Genomic DNA, 20,155 nt, shown 5'->3' on the forward strand with positions numbered 1-20,155 from the left:
ATTTACATGTGGGAGTGTAGCTTACAATAAGTTACAGGTGGCAGTGATAATTACATTTACATGTGAGAGTGTAGCTTACAATAAGTTACCGGTGACAGTGATAATTAATTTTACATGTGGGAGTGTAGCTTACAATAAGTTATCAGTGACAGTGATAATTACATTTACATGTGGAGTGTAGCTTACAATAAGTTACAGGTGACAGTGATAATTACATTTACATGTGGGAGTGTAGCTTACAATAAGTTACAGGTGACAGTGATAATTACATTTATATGTGGGAGTGTAGCTTTTAATAAGTTACAGGTGACAGTGATAATTACATTTCCATATGGGAGTGTGGCCTTTAATAAGTTACAGGTGACAGTGATAATTACATTTACATGTGGGTGTGTAGCTTACAATAACTTACCAGTGAAAGTAATAAATACATTTACATGTGGGAGTGTAGCTTACAATCTGTTACTGGTGACAGTGGTAATTACATTTCTATGTGGGGGTGTAGCTTACAATAAATTACGAGTCACAGTGGTAATTACATTTACATGTGGGACTGTAGCTTACAATAAGTTAGAGGTAACAGTGATAATTACACTTACATGTGGGAGTGTAGCTTACAATAAGTAACCGGTGACAGTGATAATTGCATTTACATGTGGGAGTGTAGCTTACAATAAGTTACAGGTGACAGTGATAATTAGATTTACATGTGGGAGTATAGCTTGCAATAAATTACAGTTGACAGTGATAATTACATTTACATGTGGGAGTGCAGCTTACAATAAGTTACCAGTGACAGTGATAATTACATTTACATGTGGGAGTGTAGCTTACAATAAGTTACCAGTGACAGTGATAATTACATTTACATGTGGGAGTGTAGCTTACAATAAGTTACAGGTGGCAGTGATAGTTACATTTACATGTGGGAGTGTAGCTTACAATAAGTTACAGGTGGCAGTGATAATTACATTTACATGTGAGAGTGTAGCTTACAATAAATTACGAGTCACAGTGGTAATTACATTTACATGTGGGAGTGTAGTTTACAATAAGTTACAGGTGACAGTGATAATTGCATTTACATGTGGGAGTGTAGCTTACAATAAGTTATAGGTGACAGTGATAATTACATTTACATGTGGGAGTGTAGCTTACAATAAGTTACAGGTGACAGTGATAATTACATTTACATGTGGGAGTGTAGCTTACAGTAAGTTACATGTAGCACTGATAATTACACTTACATGTATGAGTGTAGCTTACAATAAGTAACCTGTGACAGTGATAATTACATTTACATGTGGGAGTGTAGCTTACAATAAGTTACAGGTGACAGTGATAATTACATTTACATGTGGGAGTGTAGCTTGTAATAAGTTACAGGTGACAGTGATAATTACCTTTACATGTGGGAATGCAGCTTACAGTAAGTTACAGGTGACAGTGATAATTACCTTTACATGTGGGAGTGTAGCTTACAATAAGTTTCAGGTGATAGTGATAATTACATTTATATGTGGGAGTGTAGCTTACAATAAGTAACCGGTGACAGTGATAATTACATTTACATGTGGGAGTGTAGCTTACAATAAGTTACAGGTGACAGTGATAATTACATTTACATGTGGGAGTATAGCTTGCAATACGTTACCGGTGACAATGATAATTACATTTATATGTGGTAGTGTAGCTTAGAATAAGTTACCGTTGACAGTGATAATTACATTTACATGTGGGAGTGGTTCTTACAGTAAGTTACCTGTGACAGTGATAATTGTATTTACAAGTGGCGTGGGAGTGTAACTTACAATAAGTTACAGGTGGCAGTGATAATTACATTTACATGTGGGAGTGTAGCATACAATACCTTACCGTTGACAGTGAGAATTACATTTATATGTGGGAGTGTAGCTTACAATAAGTAACCGGTGACAGTGATAATTACATTTACATGTGGGAGTGTAGCTTACAATAAGTTACAGGTGACAGTGATAATTACATTTACATGTGGGAGTATAGCTTGCAATATGTTACCGGTGACAGTGATAATTACATTTATATGTGGGAGTGTAGCTTAGAATAAGTTACCGGTGACAGTGATAATTACATTTACATGTGGGAGTGGTTCTTACAGTAAGTTACCTGTGACAGTGATAATTACATTTACATGTGGGAGTGTAGCTTATAATAAGTTACATGTAGCAGTGATAATTACACTTACATGTGAGAGTGTAGCTTACAATAAGTTATTTGTGACAGTAATAATTACATTTACATGTGGTAATGTAGCTTACAATAAGTTACCCATGACAGTAATAATTACATTTACATGTGGGAGTGTAGCTTACAATAAGTTACCTGTGACAGTGATAATTACATTTACATGTGGGAGTGTAGCTTACAATAAGTTACCGGTGACAGTGATAATTACATTTACATGTGGAGTGTAGCTTACAATAAGTTACAGGTGACAGAGATAATTACATTTGCATGTGGGGTGTAGCTTACAATAAGTTACGAGTGACAGTGATAATTACATTTACAAATGGGAGTGTAGCTTACAATAAGTTACAGGTGACAGTGATAATTACATTTACATGTGGGAGTGTAGCTTACAATAAGTTACAGGTGACAGTGATAATTACATTTACATGTGGGAGTGTTGCTTACAATAAGTTACAGGTGACAGTGATAATTACACTTCCTTGTGAGAGAGTAGCTTACAATAAGTTACAGGTGACAGTGATAATTACATTTCCATGTGGGAGTGTAGCTTACAATAAGTTACCGGTGACAGTGATAATTACATTTACATGTGGGAGTGTAGCTTACAATAAGTTACAGGTGACAGTGATAATTACATTTACATGTGGGAGTGTAGCTTACAATAAGTTACAGGTGACAGTGATAATTACATTTACATGTGGGAGTGTAGCTTACAATAAGTTACAGGTGACAGTGATAATTACATTTACATGTGGGAGTGTAGTTTACAATAAGTTACAGGTGACAGTGATAATTGCATTTACATGTGGGAGTGTAGCTTACAATAAGTTATAGGTGACAGTGATAATTACATTTACATGTGGGAGTGTAACTTAGAATAAGTTACAGATGACAGTAATAATTACATTTTCATGTGGGAGTGTAGCTTACAATAAGTTGCAGGTAGCAGTGATAATTACATTTACTTGTGGAAGTGTAGCTTACAGTAAGTTACTGGTGACAGTGATAATTATATTTACATATGGGAGTGTAGCTTACAAAAAGTTCCAGATGACAGTGATAATTACATTTCCATATGGGAGTGTGGCCTTTAATAAGTTACAGGTGACAGTGATAATTACATTTACATGTGGGTGTGTAGCTTACAATAACTTACCAGTGACACTGATAATTACATTTACATGTGAGTGTAGCTTACAATAAGTAACAGGTGACAGTGATAATTACATTTACATGTGGGAGTGTAGCTTACAATAAGTTCCAGATGACAGTGATAATTACATTTCCATATGGGAGTGTAGCTTATGATAAGTTACAGGTGACAGTGATAATTACACTTACATGTGAGAGTGTAGATTAAAATAAGTTACAGGTGGCAGTGATAATTGTATTTACATGTGGGAGTGTAGCTTAACATAAGTTACAGGTGATAGTGATAATTACATTTACATGTGTGAGTGTAGCTTACAATAAGTTACTAGTGACAGTGATAATTACATTTACATGTTGGAGTGTAGATTACAATAAGTTACAGGTAGCAGTGATAATTACACTTACATTTGAGAGTGTAGCTTACAATAAGTTACCGGTGACAGTGATAATTATATTTGCATGTGGTAGTGTAGCTTACAATAATTTACCAGTGACAGTGATAATTGCATTTACATGTAGGAGTGTAGCTTACAATAAGTTACCTGTGTCAGTGATAATTACATTTACATGTGAGAGTGTAGCTTACAATAAGTTGCAGGTAGCAGTGATAATTACATTTACTTGTGGAAGTGTAGCTTACAGTAAGTTACTGGTGACAGTGATAATTACATTTACATGTGAGAGTGTAGCTTACAATAAGTTGCAGGTGGCAGTCATAATTACATTTACTTTTGGAATGTAGCTTACAATAAGTTACCGGTGACAGTGATAATTACATTTACATGTGGGATTTTAGCTTACAATAAGTTACAGGTGACAGTAATAATTACATTGACATGTGGGAGTGTAGCTTACAATAACTTACCGGTGACAGAGATAATTACATTTACATGGGGGAGTGTAGCTTACAATAAGTTACCGGTGACAGTGATAATTACATTTACATGTGGGATTTTAGCTTACAATAAGTTATCGGTGACACTGATAATTGCATTTACATGTGGGAGTGTAGCTTACAATAAGTTACAGGTGACAGTGATAATTGTATTTACATGTGGGAGTGTAGCTTACAATAAGTTACAGGTGGCAGTGATAATTACATTTACATGTGGAGTGTAGCTTACAATTAGTTACAGGTGGCAGTGATAATTACATTTACAAGTGGGAGTGTAGCTTACAATAGGTTACAGGTGGACATGATAATTACATTTACATGTGAGAGTGTAGCTTACAATAAGTTATCGGTGACAGTGATAATTGTATTTACATGTGGGAGTGTAGCTTACAATAATTTACCAGTGACAGTGATAATTACATTTACATGTGAGAGTGTAGCTTACCTTAAGTTACTACTGACAGTGATAATTACATTTACTTGTGGGATTGTAGCTTACAATCTGTTACTGGTGACAGTGGTAATTACATTTATATACTAAATTAAATTGCAGGTGGCAGTGATAATTACATTTACATGTGGGAGTGTAGCTTACAATAAGTTACAGTTGGCAGTGATAATTACATTTACATGTGAGAGTGTAGCTTACAATAAGTTACCGGTGACAGTGATAATTACATTTACATGTGGGAATGTAGCTTACAATAAGTTACCGGTGACAGTGATAATTACATTTACATTTGAGAGTGTAGCTTACAATGATAATTACATTCATATGTGGGAGTGTAGCTTACAATAAGTTACAGGTAGCAGCGATAATTACACTTACATGTGAGAGTGTAGCTTACAGTAAATTACAGGTGGCAGTGATAATTACATTTAAATGTGAGAGTGTAGCTTAGAATAAGTTACCGGTGACAGTGATAATTACATTTACATGTGGGAGTGGTTCTTACAGTAAGTTATCTGTGACAGTGATAATTGTATTTACACGTGGGAGTGTAACTTACCATAAGTTACAGGTGGCAGGGATAATTACATTTACATGTGTGAGTGTAGCTTACAATAAGTTACCAGTGACAGTGATAATTACATTTACATGTGGGAGTGTAGCTTACAATAAGTTACATGTAGCACTGATAATTACATTTACATGTGAGTGTAGCTTACAATAAGTTACAGGTGACAGTGATAATTACATTTACATGTGGGAGTGTAGCTTATGATAAGTTAACAGTGACAGTGATAATTACATTTACATGTGGAGTGTAGCTTACAATAAGTTACAGGTGACAGTGATAATTACATTTCCATGTGGGAGTGTAGCCTACAATAAGTTACAGGGGACAGTGATAATTGCATTTCCATGTGGAAGTGTAGCTTATGATAAGTTAACGGTGACAGTGACTATTACATTTACATGTGGGAGTGTAGCTTACAATAAGTTACAGGTGACAGTGATAATTACATTTACATGTGGGAGTGTAGCTTACAATAAGTTACAGGTGACACTGATAATTAGATATACTTGTGGGATTTTAGCATACAATAAGTTAACGGTGACAGTGACTATTACATTTACATGTGGGAGTGTAGCTTACAATAAGTTACAGGTGACAGTGATAATTACATTTACATGTGGGAGTGTAGCTTACAATAAGTTACAGGTGACAGTGATAATTACATTTACATGTGGGAGTGTTGCTTACAATAAGTTACAGGTGACAGTGATAATTACATTTCCATGTGGGAGTGTAGCTTACAATAAGTTACCGGTGACAGTGATAATTACATTTACATGTGGGAGTGTAGTTTACAATAAGTTTCTTGTGACAGTGACAATTACAGTTCCATGTGGGAGTGTAGCTTACAATAAGTTACAGGGGACAGTGATAATTACATTTACATGTGGGAGTGTAGCTTACAATAAGTTACAGGTGACCGTGATAATTACATTTACATGTGTGAGTGTAGCTTACAATAAGTTACTAGTGACAGTGATAATTACATTTACATGTGGGAGTGTAGCTTACAATAAGTTACCGGTGACAGTGATAATGACATTTGCATATGGTAGTGTAGCTTACAGTAAGTTACCCATGACAGTAATAATGACATTTGCATATGGTAGTGTAGCTTACAGTAAGTTACCCATGACAGTAATAATTGCATTTAAATGTGAGAGTGTAGCTTCCATTAAGTTACCAGTGACAGTGATAATTTCATTTACATGTAGGAGTGTAGCTTACAATAAGTTACCTGTGTCAGTGATAATTACATTTACATGTGAGAGTGTAGCTTACAATAAGTTGCAGGTGGCAGTCATAATTACATTTACTTTTGGGAGTGTATCTTACAATATGTTACAGGTGGCAGTGATAATTACATTTACATGTGGGAGTGTAGCTTACAATAAGTTACAGGTAGCAGTGATAATTATATTTACTTGTGGAATGTATCTTACAATATGTTACAGGTGGCAGTGATAATTACATTTACATGTGGGAGTGTAGCTTACAATAAGTTACAGGTAGCAGTGATAATTATATTTACATGTGGGAGTATAGCTTACAATAAGTTACAGTTGGCAGTGACAATTACATTTACATGTGAGAGTATAGCTTACAATAAATTACCAGTGACAGTGATAATTACATTTACATGTGGGAGTGTAGCTTACAATAAGCTACAGGTAGCAGTGATAATTACACTTACATGTGAGAGTGTAGCTTAAAATAAGTTATAGGTGGCAGTGATAATTGTATTTACATGGTGGAGCGTAGCTTACAATAAGTTACAGGTGATAGTGATAATTACATTTAGATGTGGGAGTGTAGCTTACAATAAGTTAGCTGTGAACGTGATAATTGTATTTACACATGGGAGTGTAGCTTACAATAAATTACCAGTGACAGTGATAATTACATTTACATGTGAGAGTGTAGCTTGTAATAAGTTGCACGTGGCAGTGATAATTATATTTACACGGGGGATTGTTGCTTACAATAAGTTACCGGTAACAGTGATAATTACATTTCCATGTGGGATGTTAGCTTACAATAAGTTACCGGTAACACTGATAATTGCATTTGCATGTGGGAGTGTAGCTTACAATAATTTACAATTGTTAGTGATAGTTACATTTACATGTGGGAGTGTATCTTACAATAAGTTACAGGTGGCAATGATAATTACATTTACATGTGGGATTGTAGCTTACAATAAATTACAGTTGACAGTGATAATTACATTTACATGTGGGAGTGCAGCTTACAATAAGTTACCAGTGACAGTGATAATTACATTTACATGTGGGAGTGTAGCTTACAATAAGTTACCAGTGACAGTGATAATTACATTTACATGTGGGAGTGTAGCTTACAATAAGTTACATGTAGCAGTGATAATTACACTTACATGTGAGAGTGTAGCTTACAATAAGTTACCTTTGACAGTGATAATTACACTTACTTGTGAGAGTGTAGCTTGCAATAATTTCAGGTGACAGAGATAATTACATTTACATATGGGAGTTTAGCTTACAAAAAGTTACTGTTGAGAGTGATAATTACATTTACATGTAGGAATGTAGCTTTCAATACATTACCAGTAACAGTGATAATTACATTTACATGTAGAAGTGTTGATTACAATAAGTTACAGGTGACAGTGATAATTCCCTTTAAAAGTGGGAGTGTAGCTTACAATAAGTTTCAGGTGATAGTGATAGTGATAATTACATTTATATATGGGAGTGTAGCTTAAAGTAAGTTGTAAGTGGCAGTGATAATTACCTTTACATGTGGGAATGCAGCTTACAGTAAGTTACAGGTGGCAGTGATAATTACATTTACATGTGGGAGTGTAGCATACAATACCTTACCGTTGACAGTGAGAATTACATTTATATGTGGGAGTGTAGCTTACAATAAGTAACCGGTGACAGTGATAATTACATTTACATGTGGGAGTGTAGCTTACAATAAGTTACAGGTGACAGTGATAATTACATTTACATGTGGGAGTATAGCTTGCAATACGTTACCGGTGACAATGATAATTACATTTATATGTGGTAGTGTAGCTTAGAATAAGTTACCGTTGACAGTGATAATTACATTTACATGTGGGAGTGGTTCTTACAGTAAGTTACCTGTGACAGTGATAATTGTATTTACAAGTGGCGTGGGAGTGTAACTTACAATAAGTTACAGGTGGCAGTGATAATTACATTTACATGTGGGAGTGTAGCATACAATACCTTACCGTTGACAGTGAGAATTACATTTATATGTGGGAGTGTAGCTTACAATAAGCAACCGGTGACAGTGATAATTACATATACATGTGGGAGTGTAGCTTACAATAAGTTACAGGTGACAGTGATAATTACATTTACATGTGGGAGTATAGCTTGCAATATGTTACCGGTGACAGTGATAATTACATTTCTATGTGGGAGTGTAGCTTAGAATAAGTTACCGGTGACATTGATAATTACATTTACATGTGGGAGTGGTTCTTACAGTAAGTTACCTGTGACAGTGATAATTGTATTTACACGTGGCGTGGGAGTGTAACTTACAATAAGTTACATGTAGCAGTGATAATTACACTTACATGTGAGAGTGTAGCTTACAATAAGTTATTTGTGACAGTGATAATTACATTTACATGTGGTAGTGTAGCTTACAATAAGTTACCCGTGACAGTAATAATTACATTTACATGTGGGAGTGTAACTTACAATAAGTTACCTGTGACAGTGATAATTACATTTACATGTGAGAGTGTAGCTTGCAATAAGTTGCAGGTGGTAGTGATTATTACATTTACACGTGGGATTGGAGCTTACAATAAGTTACCGGTGACAGTGATAATTACATTTACATGTGGGGTTTTAGCTTACAATAAGTTACCGATGACACTGATAATTGCATTTGCATGTGGGAGTGTAGCTTACAATAAGTTACCCATGACAGTAATAATTACATTTACATGTGAGAATGTAGCTTGCAATAAGTTGTAGGTGGCAGTGATAATTACATTTACATGTGGGAGTGCAGCTCACAATAGGTTACCAGTGGCAGTGATAATTACACTTACTTGTGAGAGTGTAGCTTGCAATAATTTCAGGTGACAGTGATAATTACATTTACATATGGGAGTGTAGCTTACAAAAAGTTACTGTTGACAGTGATAATTACATTTACATGTGGGAATGTAGCTTTCAATACGTTACCAGTAACAGTGATAATTACATTTACATGTAGAAGTGTTGATTACAATAAGTTACAGGTGACAGTGATAATTCCCTTTAAAAGTGGGAGTGTAGCTTACAATAAGTTTCAGGTGATAGTGATAATTACATTTATATATGGGAGTGTAACTTAAAGTAAGTTGTAAGTGGCAGTGATAATTACCTTTACATGTGGGAATGCAGCTTACAGTAAGTTACAGGTGGCAGTGATAATTACATTTACATGTGGGAGTGTAGCTTACAATAAGTTACAGTTGACAGTGATAATTACATTTACATGTAGGAGTATAGCTTGCCATACGTTACCGGTGACAGTGATAATTACATTTATGTGTGGGAGTGTAGTTTTCAATAAGTTACCGATAGCAGTGATAATTACACTTACATGTGAGAGTGTAACCTACAGTAAGTTACAGGTGACAGTGATAATTACATTTACATATGAGAGTGTAGCTTACAATATGTTACCGGTGACAGTGATAATTACATTTACATGTAGGAGTGTATCTTACAAAAAGTTACCGGTGACAGTGATAATTGCATTTACATGTGGGAGTGCAGCTTACAATAAGTTACAGGTGGAAGTGATAATTACATTTACATGTAGGAGTGTATCTTACAAAAAGTTACAGGTGGCAGTGATAATTACATTTACATGTAGGAGTGTATCTTACAAAAAGTTACCGGTGACAGTGATAATTGCATTTACATGTGGGAGTGTAGCTTACAATATGCTACCGGTGATAGTGATAATTACATTTACATATGGGAGTGGTTCTTACAGTAAGTTTCCGGTGACAGTGATAATTACATTTACATGTGGGAGTGTAGCTTACAATATGTTACCAGTGACAGTGATAATTACATTTACATGTGGGAGTGTAGCTTACAATATGTTACCAGTGACAGTGATAATTACATTTACATGTGGGAGTGTAGCTAACAAAAAGTTACCTGTGACAGTGATAATTGTATTTACATGTGTGAGTGTAGCTTACAATAAGTTACTAGTGACAGTGATAATTACATTTACATGTGGGAGTGTAGCTTACAATAAGTCAAAGGTAGCAGTGATAATTACACTTACATTTGAGAGTGTAGCTTACAATAAGTTACCGGTGACAGTGATAATGACATTTGCATATGGTAGTGTAGCTTACAGTAAGTTACCCATGACAGTAATAATTACATTTACATGTGAGAGTGTAGCTTCCAATAAGTTACCAGTGACAGTGATAATTACATTTACATGTGAGAGTGTAGCTTACAATAAGTTGCAAGTGGCAGTCATAATTACATTTACTTGTGGGAGTGTAGCTTACAATAAGTTACCGGTGACAGTGATAATTACATTTACATGTGGGATTTTAGCTTACAAGAAGTTATCGGTGACACTGATAATTGCATTTGCATGTGGGAGTGTAACTTACAATAAGTTACAGGTGTTAATGATAGTTACATTTACAAGTGGGAGTGTATTTTACAATAGGTTACAGGTGGCAGTGATAATTACATTTACATGTTTGAGTGTAGCTTACATTAAGTTACTGCTGACAGTGATAATTACATTTGCATGTGGGAGTGCAGCTTACAATAAGTAACCATTGACAATGATAATTACACTTACTTGTGAGAGTGTAGCGTTGCAATAATTTCAGGTGACAGTTATAATTACATTTACATGTGGGAGTGTAGCTTACAAAAAGTTACTGGTGACTGTGATAATTACATTTACATGTGGGAGTGTAGCTTTCAATATTTTACCAGTAACAGTGATAATTACATTTACATGTAGACGTGTTACTTACAGTAAGTTACAGGTGACAGTCATAATTACATTTATATATGGGAGTGTAGCTTAAATTAAATTGCAGGTGGCAGTGATAATTACCTTTACATGTGGGAATGCAGCTTACAGTAAGTTACAGGTCGCAGTGATAATTACATTTACATGTGGGAGTGTAGCATACAATACCTAACCGGTGACAGTGAGAATTACATTTATATGTGGGAATGTAGCTTACAATAAGTTACCGGTGACAGTGATAATTACATTTACATTTGAGAGTGTAGCTTACAATAAGTTACAGGTGACAGTGATAATTACATTTATATGTGGGAGTGTAGCTTACAATAAAGTTAGAGGTAGCAGTGATAATTACACTTACATGTGAGACTGTAGCTTACAGTAAGTTACAGGTGACAGTGATAATTACATTTACATATAAGAGTATAGCTTACAATATGTTACCGGTGATAGCGATTATTACATTTACATGTAGGAGTGTAACTTACAAAAAGTTACCGGTGACAGTGATAATTGCATTTACATGTGGGAGTGTTGCTTAAAATAAGGTACAGGTGGCAGTAATAATTACATTTACATGTGGGAGTGTAGCTTAGAATAAGTTACCAGTGACAGTGATAATTACATTTACATGTTGGAGTGGTTCTTACAGTAAGTTACCTGTGACAGTGATAATTGTATTTACACGTGGGAGTGTAACCTACAATAAGTTAGAGGTGGCAGTGATAATTACGTTTACATGTGTGAGTGTAGCTTACAATAATTTACCAGTGACAGTGATAATTACATTTACATGTGAGAGTGTAGCTTACAATAAGTTTCCTGTGACAGTGATAATTACATTTACATGTGGTAGTGTAGCTTACAATAAGTTACCCGTGACAGTAATAATTACATTTACATGTGGGAGTGTAGCTTACAATAAGTTACCGGTGACAGTGATAATTGCTTTTATGTGTAGGAGTGTAGCTTACAATAAGTTACCTGTGACAGTGATAATTACATTTACATGTGAGAGTGTAGCTTGCAATAAGTTGCAGGTGGCAGTGATAATTACATTTACATGTGGGATTGTAGCTTACAGTTAGTTACTAGTGACAGTGATAATTACATTTACATGTGGGATTTTAGCTTACAATAAGTTACCGGTGATGCTGATAACTGCATTTGCATGTCAGATGTAGCTTACAATAAGTTACAGGTGTTAGTGATAGTTACATTTACATGTGGGCGTGTATCTTACAATAAGTTACACGTGGCAATGATAATTACATTTACATGTGGAAGTGTAGCTTATAATAAGTTACAGGTGACAGTGATAATTACATTTACATGTGGGAGTGCAGCTTACAAAAAGTTACTGGTGGCAGTGATAATTACACTTACTTGTGAGAGTGTAGCTTGCAATAATTTCAGGTGACAGTGATAATTACATTTACATATGGGAGTGTAGCTTACAAAAAGTTACTGTTGACAGTGATAATTACATTTACATGTGGGAATGTAGCTTTCAGTATATTACCAGTAACACTGATAATTACCTTTATATGTGGGAGTGTAGCTTACAATAAGTTTCAGGTGATAGTGATAATTACATTTATATATGGGAGTGTAGCTTAAAGTAAGTTGTAAGTGGCAGTGATAATTACCTTTACATGTGGGAATGCAGCTTACAGTAAGTTACAGGTGGCAGTGATAATTACATTTACATGTGGGAGTGTAGCATACAATACCTTACCGTTGACTGTGAGAATTACATTTATATGTGGGAGTGTAGCCTACAATAAGTATCCGATGACAGTGATAATTACATTTAAATGTGGGAGTGTGTAGCTTACAATAAGTTACAGATGACAGTGATAATTACATTTATATGTGGGAGTGTAGCTGACAATACGTTACCGATAGCAGTGATAATTACACTTACATGTGAGAGTGTAACTTACAGTAAGTTACAGGTGACAATGATAATTACACTTATATGTGGGTGTGTAGCTTACAATATGCTACTGGTGATAGTGATAATTACATTTACCTGTGGGAGTGTAGCTTACAATAAGTTACCTGTGATAGTGGTAATTGTATTTACATGTGTGAGTGTAGCTTAGAATAAGTTACTAGTGACATTGATAATTACATTTACATGTGGGAGTGTAGCTTACAATAAGTTACAGGTACCAGTAATAATTACACTTACATTTGAGAGTGTAGCTTACAATAAGTTACCGGTGACAGTGATAATTACATTTACATGTGGTATTGTAGCTTACAATAAGTTACCCGTGACAGTAATAATTACATTTACATGTGAGAGTGTAGCTTCCAATAAGTTACCAGTGACAGTGATAATTGCATTTTCATGTAGGAGTGTAGCCTACAATAAGTTACCTGTGACAGTGATAATTTCATTTATATGTGAGAGTGTAGCTTACAATAAGTTGCAGGTGGCAGTGATAATTACATTTACTTTTGGGAGTGTATCTTACAATATGTTACAGGTGGCAGTGATAATTACATTTACATGTGGGAGTGTAGCTTACAATAAGTTACCGGTGACAGTGATAACTACACTTACTTGTGAGAGTGTAGCTTGCAATAATTTCAGGTGACAGTGATAATTACATTTACATGTGGGAGTGTAGCTTACAATAAGTTACAGGTAGCAGTGATAATTATATTTACATGTGGGAGTATAGCTTACAATAAGTTACAGTTGGCAGTGACAATTACATTTACATGTGAGAGTATAGCTTACAATAAATTACCAGTGACAGTGATAATTACATTTACATGTGGGAGTGTAGCTTACAATAAGCTACAGGTAGCAGTGATAATTACACTTACATGTGAGAGTGTAGCTTAAAATAAGTTATAGGTGGCAGTGATAATTGTATTTACATGGTGGAGCGTAGCTTACAATAAGTTACAGGTGATAGTGATAATTACATTTAGATGTGGGAGTGTAGCTTACAATAAGTTAGCTGTGAACGTGATAATTGTATTTACACATGGGAGTGTAGCTTACAATAAATTACCAGTGACAGTGATAATTACATTTACATGTGGGGCTGTAGCTTACAATAAGTTACATGTAGCAGTGATAATTACACTTACATGTTAGAGTGTAGCTTACATTAAGTTACCTATTACAGTAGTAATTACATTTACATGTGGGTGTTTAGCTTACAATAAGTTACCGGTGACAGTGATAATTGCATTTACGTGTAGGAGTGTAGCTTACAAAAATAATTGTATTTACATGTGTGACTGTAGCTTACAATAAGTTACCGGTGACAGTGATAATTACATTTATATGTGAGAGTGTAGCTTACAATAACTTGCAGGTGGCAGTGATAATTACATTTACATGTGGGATTGTAGCTTACAATAAGTTACCGGTGACAGTGATAATTACATTTACATGTAGGAGTTTAGCTTAAAGTAAGTTACGGGTGGCACTGATAATTGCATTTGCATGTGGGACTGTAGCTTACAATAAGTTACAGGTGCTAGTGATAGTTACATTTACATGTGGGAGTGTATCTTACAATAAGTTACAGATGGCAGTGATAATTACATTTACATGTGGGAGTGCAGCTTACAATAAGTTACCGGTGGCAGTGATAATTACACTTACTTGTGAGAGTGTAGCTTGCAATAATTTCAGATGACAGTGATTATTATATTTACATATGGAAGTGTAGCTTACAAAAAGTTACTGACAGTGATAATTATATTTACATGTGGAAATGTAGCTTTCTATACGTTACCAGTAACAGTGATAATTACATTTACATGTAGAAGTGTTGATTACAATAAGTTGCAGGTGACAGTGATAATTACCTTTACATGTGGGAGTGTAGCTTACAATAAGTTTCAGGTGATAGTGATAATTACATTTATATATGGGAGTGTAGCTTAAAGTAAGTTGTATGTGGCAGTGATAATTACCATTTTACGTGGGAATGCAGCTTACAGTAAGTTACAGGTGGCAGTGATAATTACATTTACATGTGGGAGTGTAGCATACAATACCTTACCATTGACAGTGAGAATTACATTTATATGTGGGAGTGTAGCTTACAATAAGTTACCGGTGACAGTGATAATTACATTTACATGTGGGAGTATAGCTTACAATAAGTTACAGGTGAAAGTGATAATTACATTTACATGTGGGAGTATAGCTTGCAATACGTTACCAGTGACAGTGATAATTACATTTATATGTGGGAGTGTAGCTTACAATAAGTTACCGATAGCAGTGATAATTACACTTACATGTAAGAGTGTAACTTACAGTAAGTTACAGGTGACAGTGATAATTACATTTACATATGAGAGTGTAGCTTACAATATGTTACCGGTGACAGTGATAATTACATTTACATGTAGGAGTGTAACTTACAAAAAGTTACCAGTGACAGTGATAATTGCATTTACATGTGGGAGTGTAGCTTACAATAAGTTACAGGTGGCAGTGATAATTACATTTACATGTGGGAGTGTAGCTTAGAATATGCTACCGATGACAGTGATAATTACATTTACATGTGGGAGTGTAGCGTACAATAAGTTACAGGTAGCAGTGATAATTACACTTACATTTGAGAGTGTAGCTTACAATAAGTTACCAGTGACAGTGATAATTACATTTACATGTGGGATTTTAGCTTACAATAAGTTGTCGGTGACACTGATAATTGCATTTGCATGTGGGAATGTAGCTTACAATAAGTTACAGGTGTTAGTGATAGTTACATTTACATGTGGGAGTGTATCTTACAATAAGTTACAGGTGGCAGTGATAATTACATTTACATGTGGGAGTGAAGCTTACAATAATTTACTGCTGACAGTGATAATTACACTTACTTGTGAGCGTGTAGCTTGCAATAATTTCAGATGACAGTGATAATTACATTTACATATGGGTGTGTAGCTTGCAAAAAGTTACTGGTGACTATGATAATTACATTTACATGTGGGAGTATATCTTTCAATATGTTACCATTAACAGTGATAATTACATTTACATGTAGAAGTGTTGCTTACAGTAAGTTACAGGTGACAGTGATAATTACATTTATATATGAGAGTGTAGCTTAAAGTAAGTTGCAGGGGCAGTGATAATTACCTTTACGTGTGGGAATGCAGCCTACAATAAGTTACAGGTGACAGTGATAATTATATGTGGGAGTGTAGCTTACAATAAGTTATAGGTAGCGGTGATAATTACGCTTACATGTGACAGTGTAGCTTACAGTAAGTTACACGTGACAGTGATAATTACATTTACATATGAGAATGTAGCTTACAATATGTCACCCGTGACAGTGATTATTACATTTACATGTAGGAGTGTAACTTACAAAAAGTTACCGGTGACAGTGATACTTGCATTTACATGTGGGATTGTAGCTTACATTAAGTTACTTGTGGCAGTGATAATTACATTTACATGTGGGATTGTAGCTTACAATAAGTTACCGGTGACAGTGATAATTACATTTACATGTGTGTGTGGTTCTTACAGTAAGTTACCGGTGACCGTGATAATTACATTTACATGTGGGAGTGTAGCTTACAATACGTTAACAGTGACAGTGATGATTTCATTTTCTTGTGGATGTATAGCTTACAATACCTTACCAATGGTGTTTCTGACATACAGGCAGTTTGTATTCATTTATAGTAGTAATATTTGCAGTCATGAAATTCAGAGATAGATGTTACAGTTGGTTTATCTAATTTTAATCCTTTCTGTAAGCTGTTGCTGCACACAATTATTTTGTAATTTGCGTAGTTTGCTAGACTTCTGCACTGATATTTATTTAGGTAAACTGCAGGTAGACCTATGGGAAATGGGTTTCTGAGAAAGGATTAGGTAATAAACATCAGTAAGACAAGCCACAAAATATGCAGAGGGGGGATGGGCTGCTTTATCTGGCTGTGGCCCCTTTTGAAGACGGGAGAGAAAAAAGCAGCAGGAGGAGGGGAGAGGGGAGGCAGAAAGTATAGAAAAGTAAAGGGAGTGGAAGTCGGAGGGCAAGGCAAACGGATTGCTAGACCAGATGGAACAACGGTCGCAGCGTTATTTTGAAACAGAAGCAAAACAAAATAATAAAACATACTAACCTATTTCGTATATGGCAGAATCTTCCCTGAAAAAAAAAAATAGGTTATTAAGCAGACAGCTGATATAGCCTGGCATAGAAGGAGGCCTGTTGTTTTTACAGTAAGTGGACAAATCTTTATATAAGTAGAAGTGATTGATACTGTAAGAAATACCATGATAAAAATTATTGTAGTCACTTCTGCTTTCTACTACAAAAATCAAAGGAAATTGCATAATTAATTGCTTGTCATAATGAAACCACACAAAAACATGATTATTGGAAATATATAGAGTTACATATTCTTTACAATGGCATGTAGAGATTTCTAACTGTTGATTGTTTCCATGTTATAACACCAGGAATATCAGTTAAGATGCTAAGAGATTCTGGGCATGTCAGATTAAGACCAGGAATATCAGGTAAAATACTAAAATATTCTGGGCATGTCAGATTAAGATCTGATTTGTTTTCTCTGTTTGATTTTAGGTCCTCCAGGAGAAATGACTGTAGGAAAACCAGGACCACCAGGCTCTCCTGGATCACCTGGTCTTCCTGGCCATCCTGGTGTCCCCGGACAACCTGGAGAGCCTGGACCACCTGGTATTTGTAATAAATCACCATGTCAAACAGGTGACTCAGAATGTAAGTATCATGGATTATAAAGTTGCAATACTCAATCACTGTTTACTGGTTACTCTGAGATAAAGTTTTATTCAGTGACTACAGGATATTCAAAGTATTAAACCATATCCTAAATTGTATCTTTTACCTTTCCACATTTATGGTGTGCAGGTATGATTTTCCTTTACAGAAATCTTTCTCTTGAATCTCAGATAGCACTTTTATGTTTGTCTCTATCTCTCCATCTGTTCGTCTATATCTGTCTGCCATTCTTTTTATTCTTTCACACCCAGGTAGTCTGTCTAGGCACCAGCTGTATGGACATCATCCAAGAACGTATGAAGGCGAAGTAACTTGGGCGTGTTTATAATGGGATACAGTTATTTTATCAAACAGCCATAATTTTGAATCATAAATTAGTGACAATAGAAGGTTGAATGCAAGCACTGAATGCATCTACTACCGTATTTTTAGATTTACAAAAGAAGCCAGTAGGTTATTGTATGTGATTGCGGTTTAGCAGGGACTGATTTTTTGCCTTTCCCTCCTGTAATGCTATCTTGGAGTCAGTATATATAAGTAGCAAGTGTGGTGGGGGGATTCTGCATGCAGGGGGCACAAAAGTATTCCATGTTTTTGTGTTTTGACCTTTTGTGATTTTGTCTAATAGTTGCTCCATATAATGAATGTATTATGTTATAATATGTATGCCACAAATACTCAGAGTTACCAAAAATGAAAAACAGGTCTGCAACTGCAAGATGGTAACAGATCTGTTCGGATCTCAGTGGTCTAACTTCTTTTTAGCTATGAAAGGCAGTTATGCATTTTGACATTCTGTAAACTCCTTTTATTGTGTTATACTCTGTAACTTCGTTACACCACTCCATTTACTCAAACACTTGTTATGTTTCTAAGACATTTGACATGTTTAAGCAAACAATTCAATATGAGTTATTGGAATGGAATATAATGAAGTAAACAGCAAAGGTCCTGTAGCAGATTTATACAGGATCCAGCCAAAAAGCAATGAAAAAAAAATACAAAACACATTTGTTTATGTAAGTAAGTTCAGAGTTCCAAGGGTCTGAATGGTTTATTGCTAAAATGGCACATTCAAATAATAAAAAAAATAAAATGTAGTATAGATCAAAAGAGATGATCTGGAATGTTTATTGTACCTTTTAAGTTATTTTGCACTTCATACAGCTGATATTAATTCAGCACGTCACAGAGTGGTCATGTAATAATGTATAACAGAAGGAGACATGCACACTGACCACTTGGATAAAATGTTGTTTGTGGATGGGCAAGGGCAATAGCATAATATAAGTGGGAAAAAGGCACACATGAGAGTAAACAAAATTTGCTAATCATGGAAATAAGGGTAGAACTTGGCTAGGCTGTAAGGGTCCTAGGGCCATTAGCCTAGTAACTTCCTATGATCCTATGATAGAATCACATCTAGCATTAACACACACCCCTGAAAAATGCTGTTTATCACCAAAACATCCCATGAAAGTAGACTAGATAATACTAGGTTCAGGTTTACTAACAGGACAATTTATGAAAAAAAAACAAGACCTTCCTAGTAGATTGATTTCAGGTACGTGTTTAAGGCAAAATGACATTTTGATATTTACAAGCAAAAGTAACAAATAATGTTCTTCGTGTTTCACTTTTGCAGTCATCACACTTTGTTTATCTGCCTGCAGGTAGCCCTCAGTCGGCCCGAATACCAGAATCTTAGTATTTCTGCGTCAGATGCTGTCACTTCTTCCATGATGTCAGGTCTTCAGGGGTATAAAACAGGAAGTCAATGCCATTACATTAGTCTTTCTTGCCGAGGAGGAGCCCGAATCAAAAGCAGTTCTCAAGTGCCAATCGGCCGCTACCTGAAATTTTCATTTTCGAGTTAATCATCCTGAAGTCTTCTAAAGCTAAGTACCCCCTTGAGGAGCCTTTTTTCTTGCTCTAACCAATGTCAGAAAAAGTTAGCAATTGTCTTGCCTGTGGAAAGCAAATACCTCACAGAGATTTTTATTCTTACTGCACCACTTGTTTAGGCCCAG

The 20,155-nt window shown here is 35.2% G+C and overlaps 1 protein-coding gene across 4 annotated transcripts in view; it reads left to right on the forward strand.

Annotated features, from left to right (window-relative positions):
- The window catches only part of LOC122817233 (collagen alpha-1(XIV) chain-like), a 950,064-nt gene that overhangs the window by 912,132 nt on the left and 17,777 nt on the right, over nt 1–20,155 (forward strand). For all 4 annotated transcript variants that reach the window (XM_044090454.1, XM_044090451.1, XM_044090453.1 and 1 more), the window contains exon 41: nt 17,949–18,104. In XM_044090454.1, coding sequence (XP_043946389.1) covers nt 17,949–18,104 — 156 coding nt within the window. The remainder of the gene's footprint in view (nt 1–17,948; nt 18,105–20,155) is intronic.

The sequence above is a fragment of the Protopterus annectens genome, chromosome 12.part0 (assembly GCF_019279795.1).
Source record: "Protopterus annectens isolate FY-2018-M chromosome 12.part0, PAN1.0, whole genome shotgun sequence".
Classification (NCBI taxonomy): Eukaryota; Metazoa; Chordata; order Ceratodontiformes; family Protopteridae; genus Protopterus; species Protopterus annectens.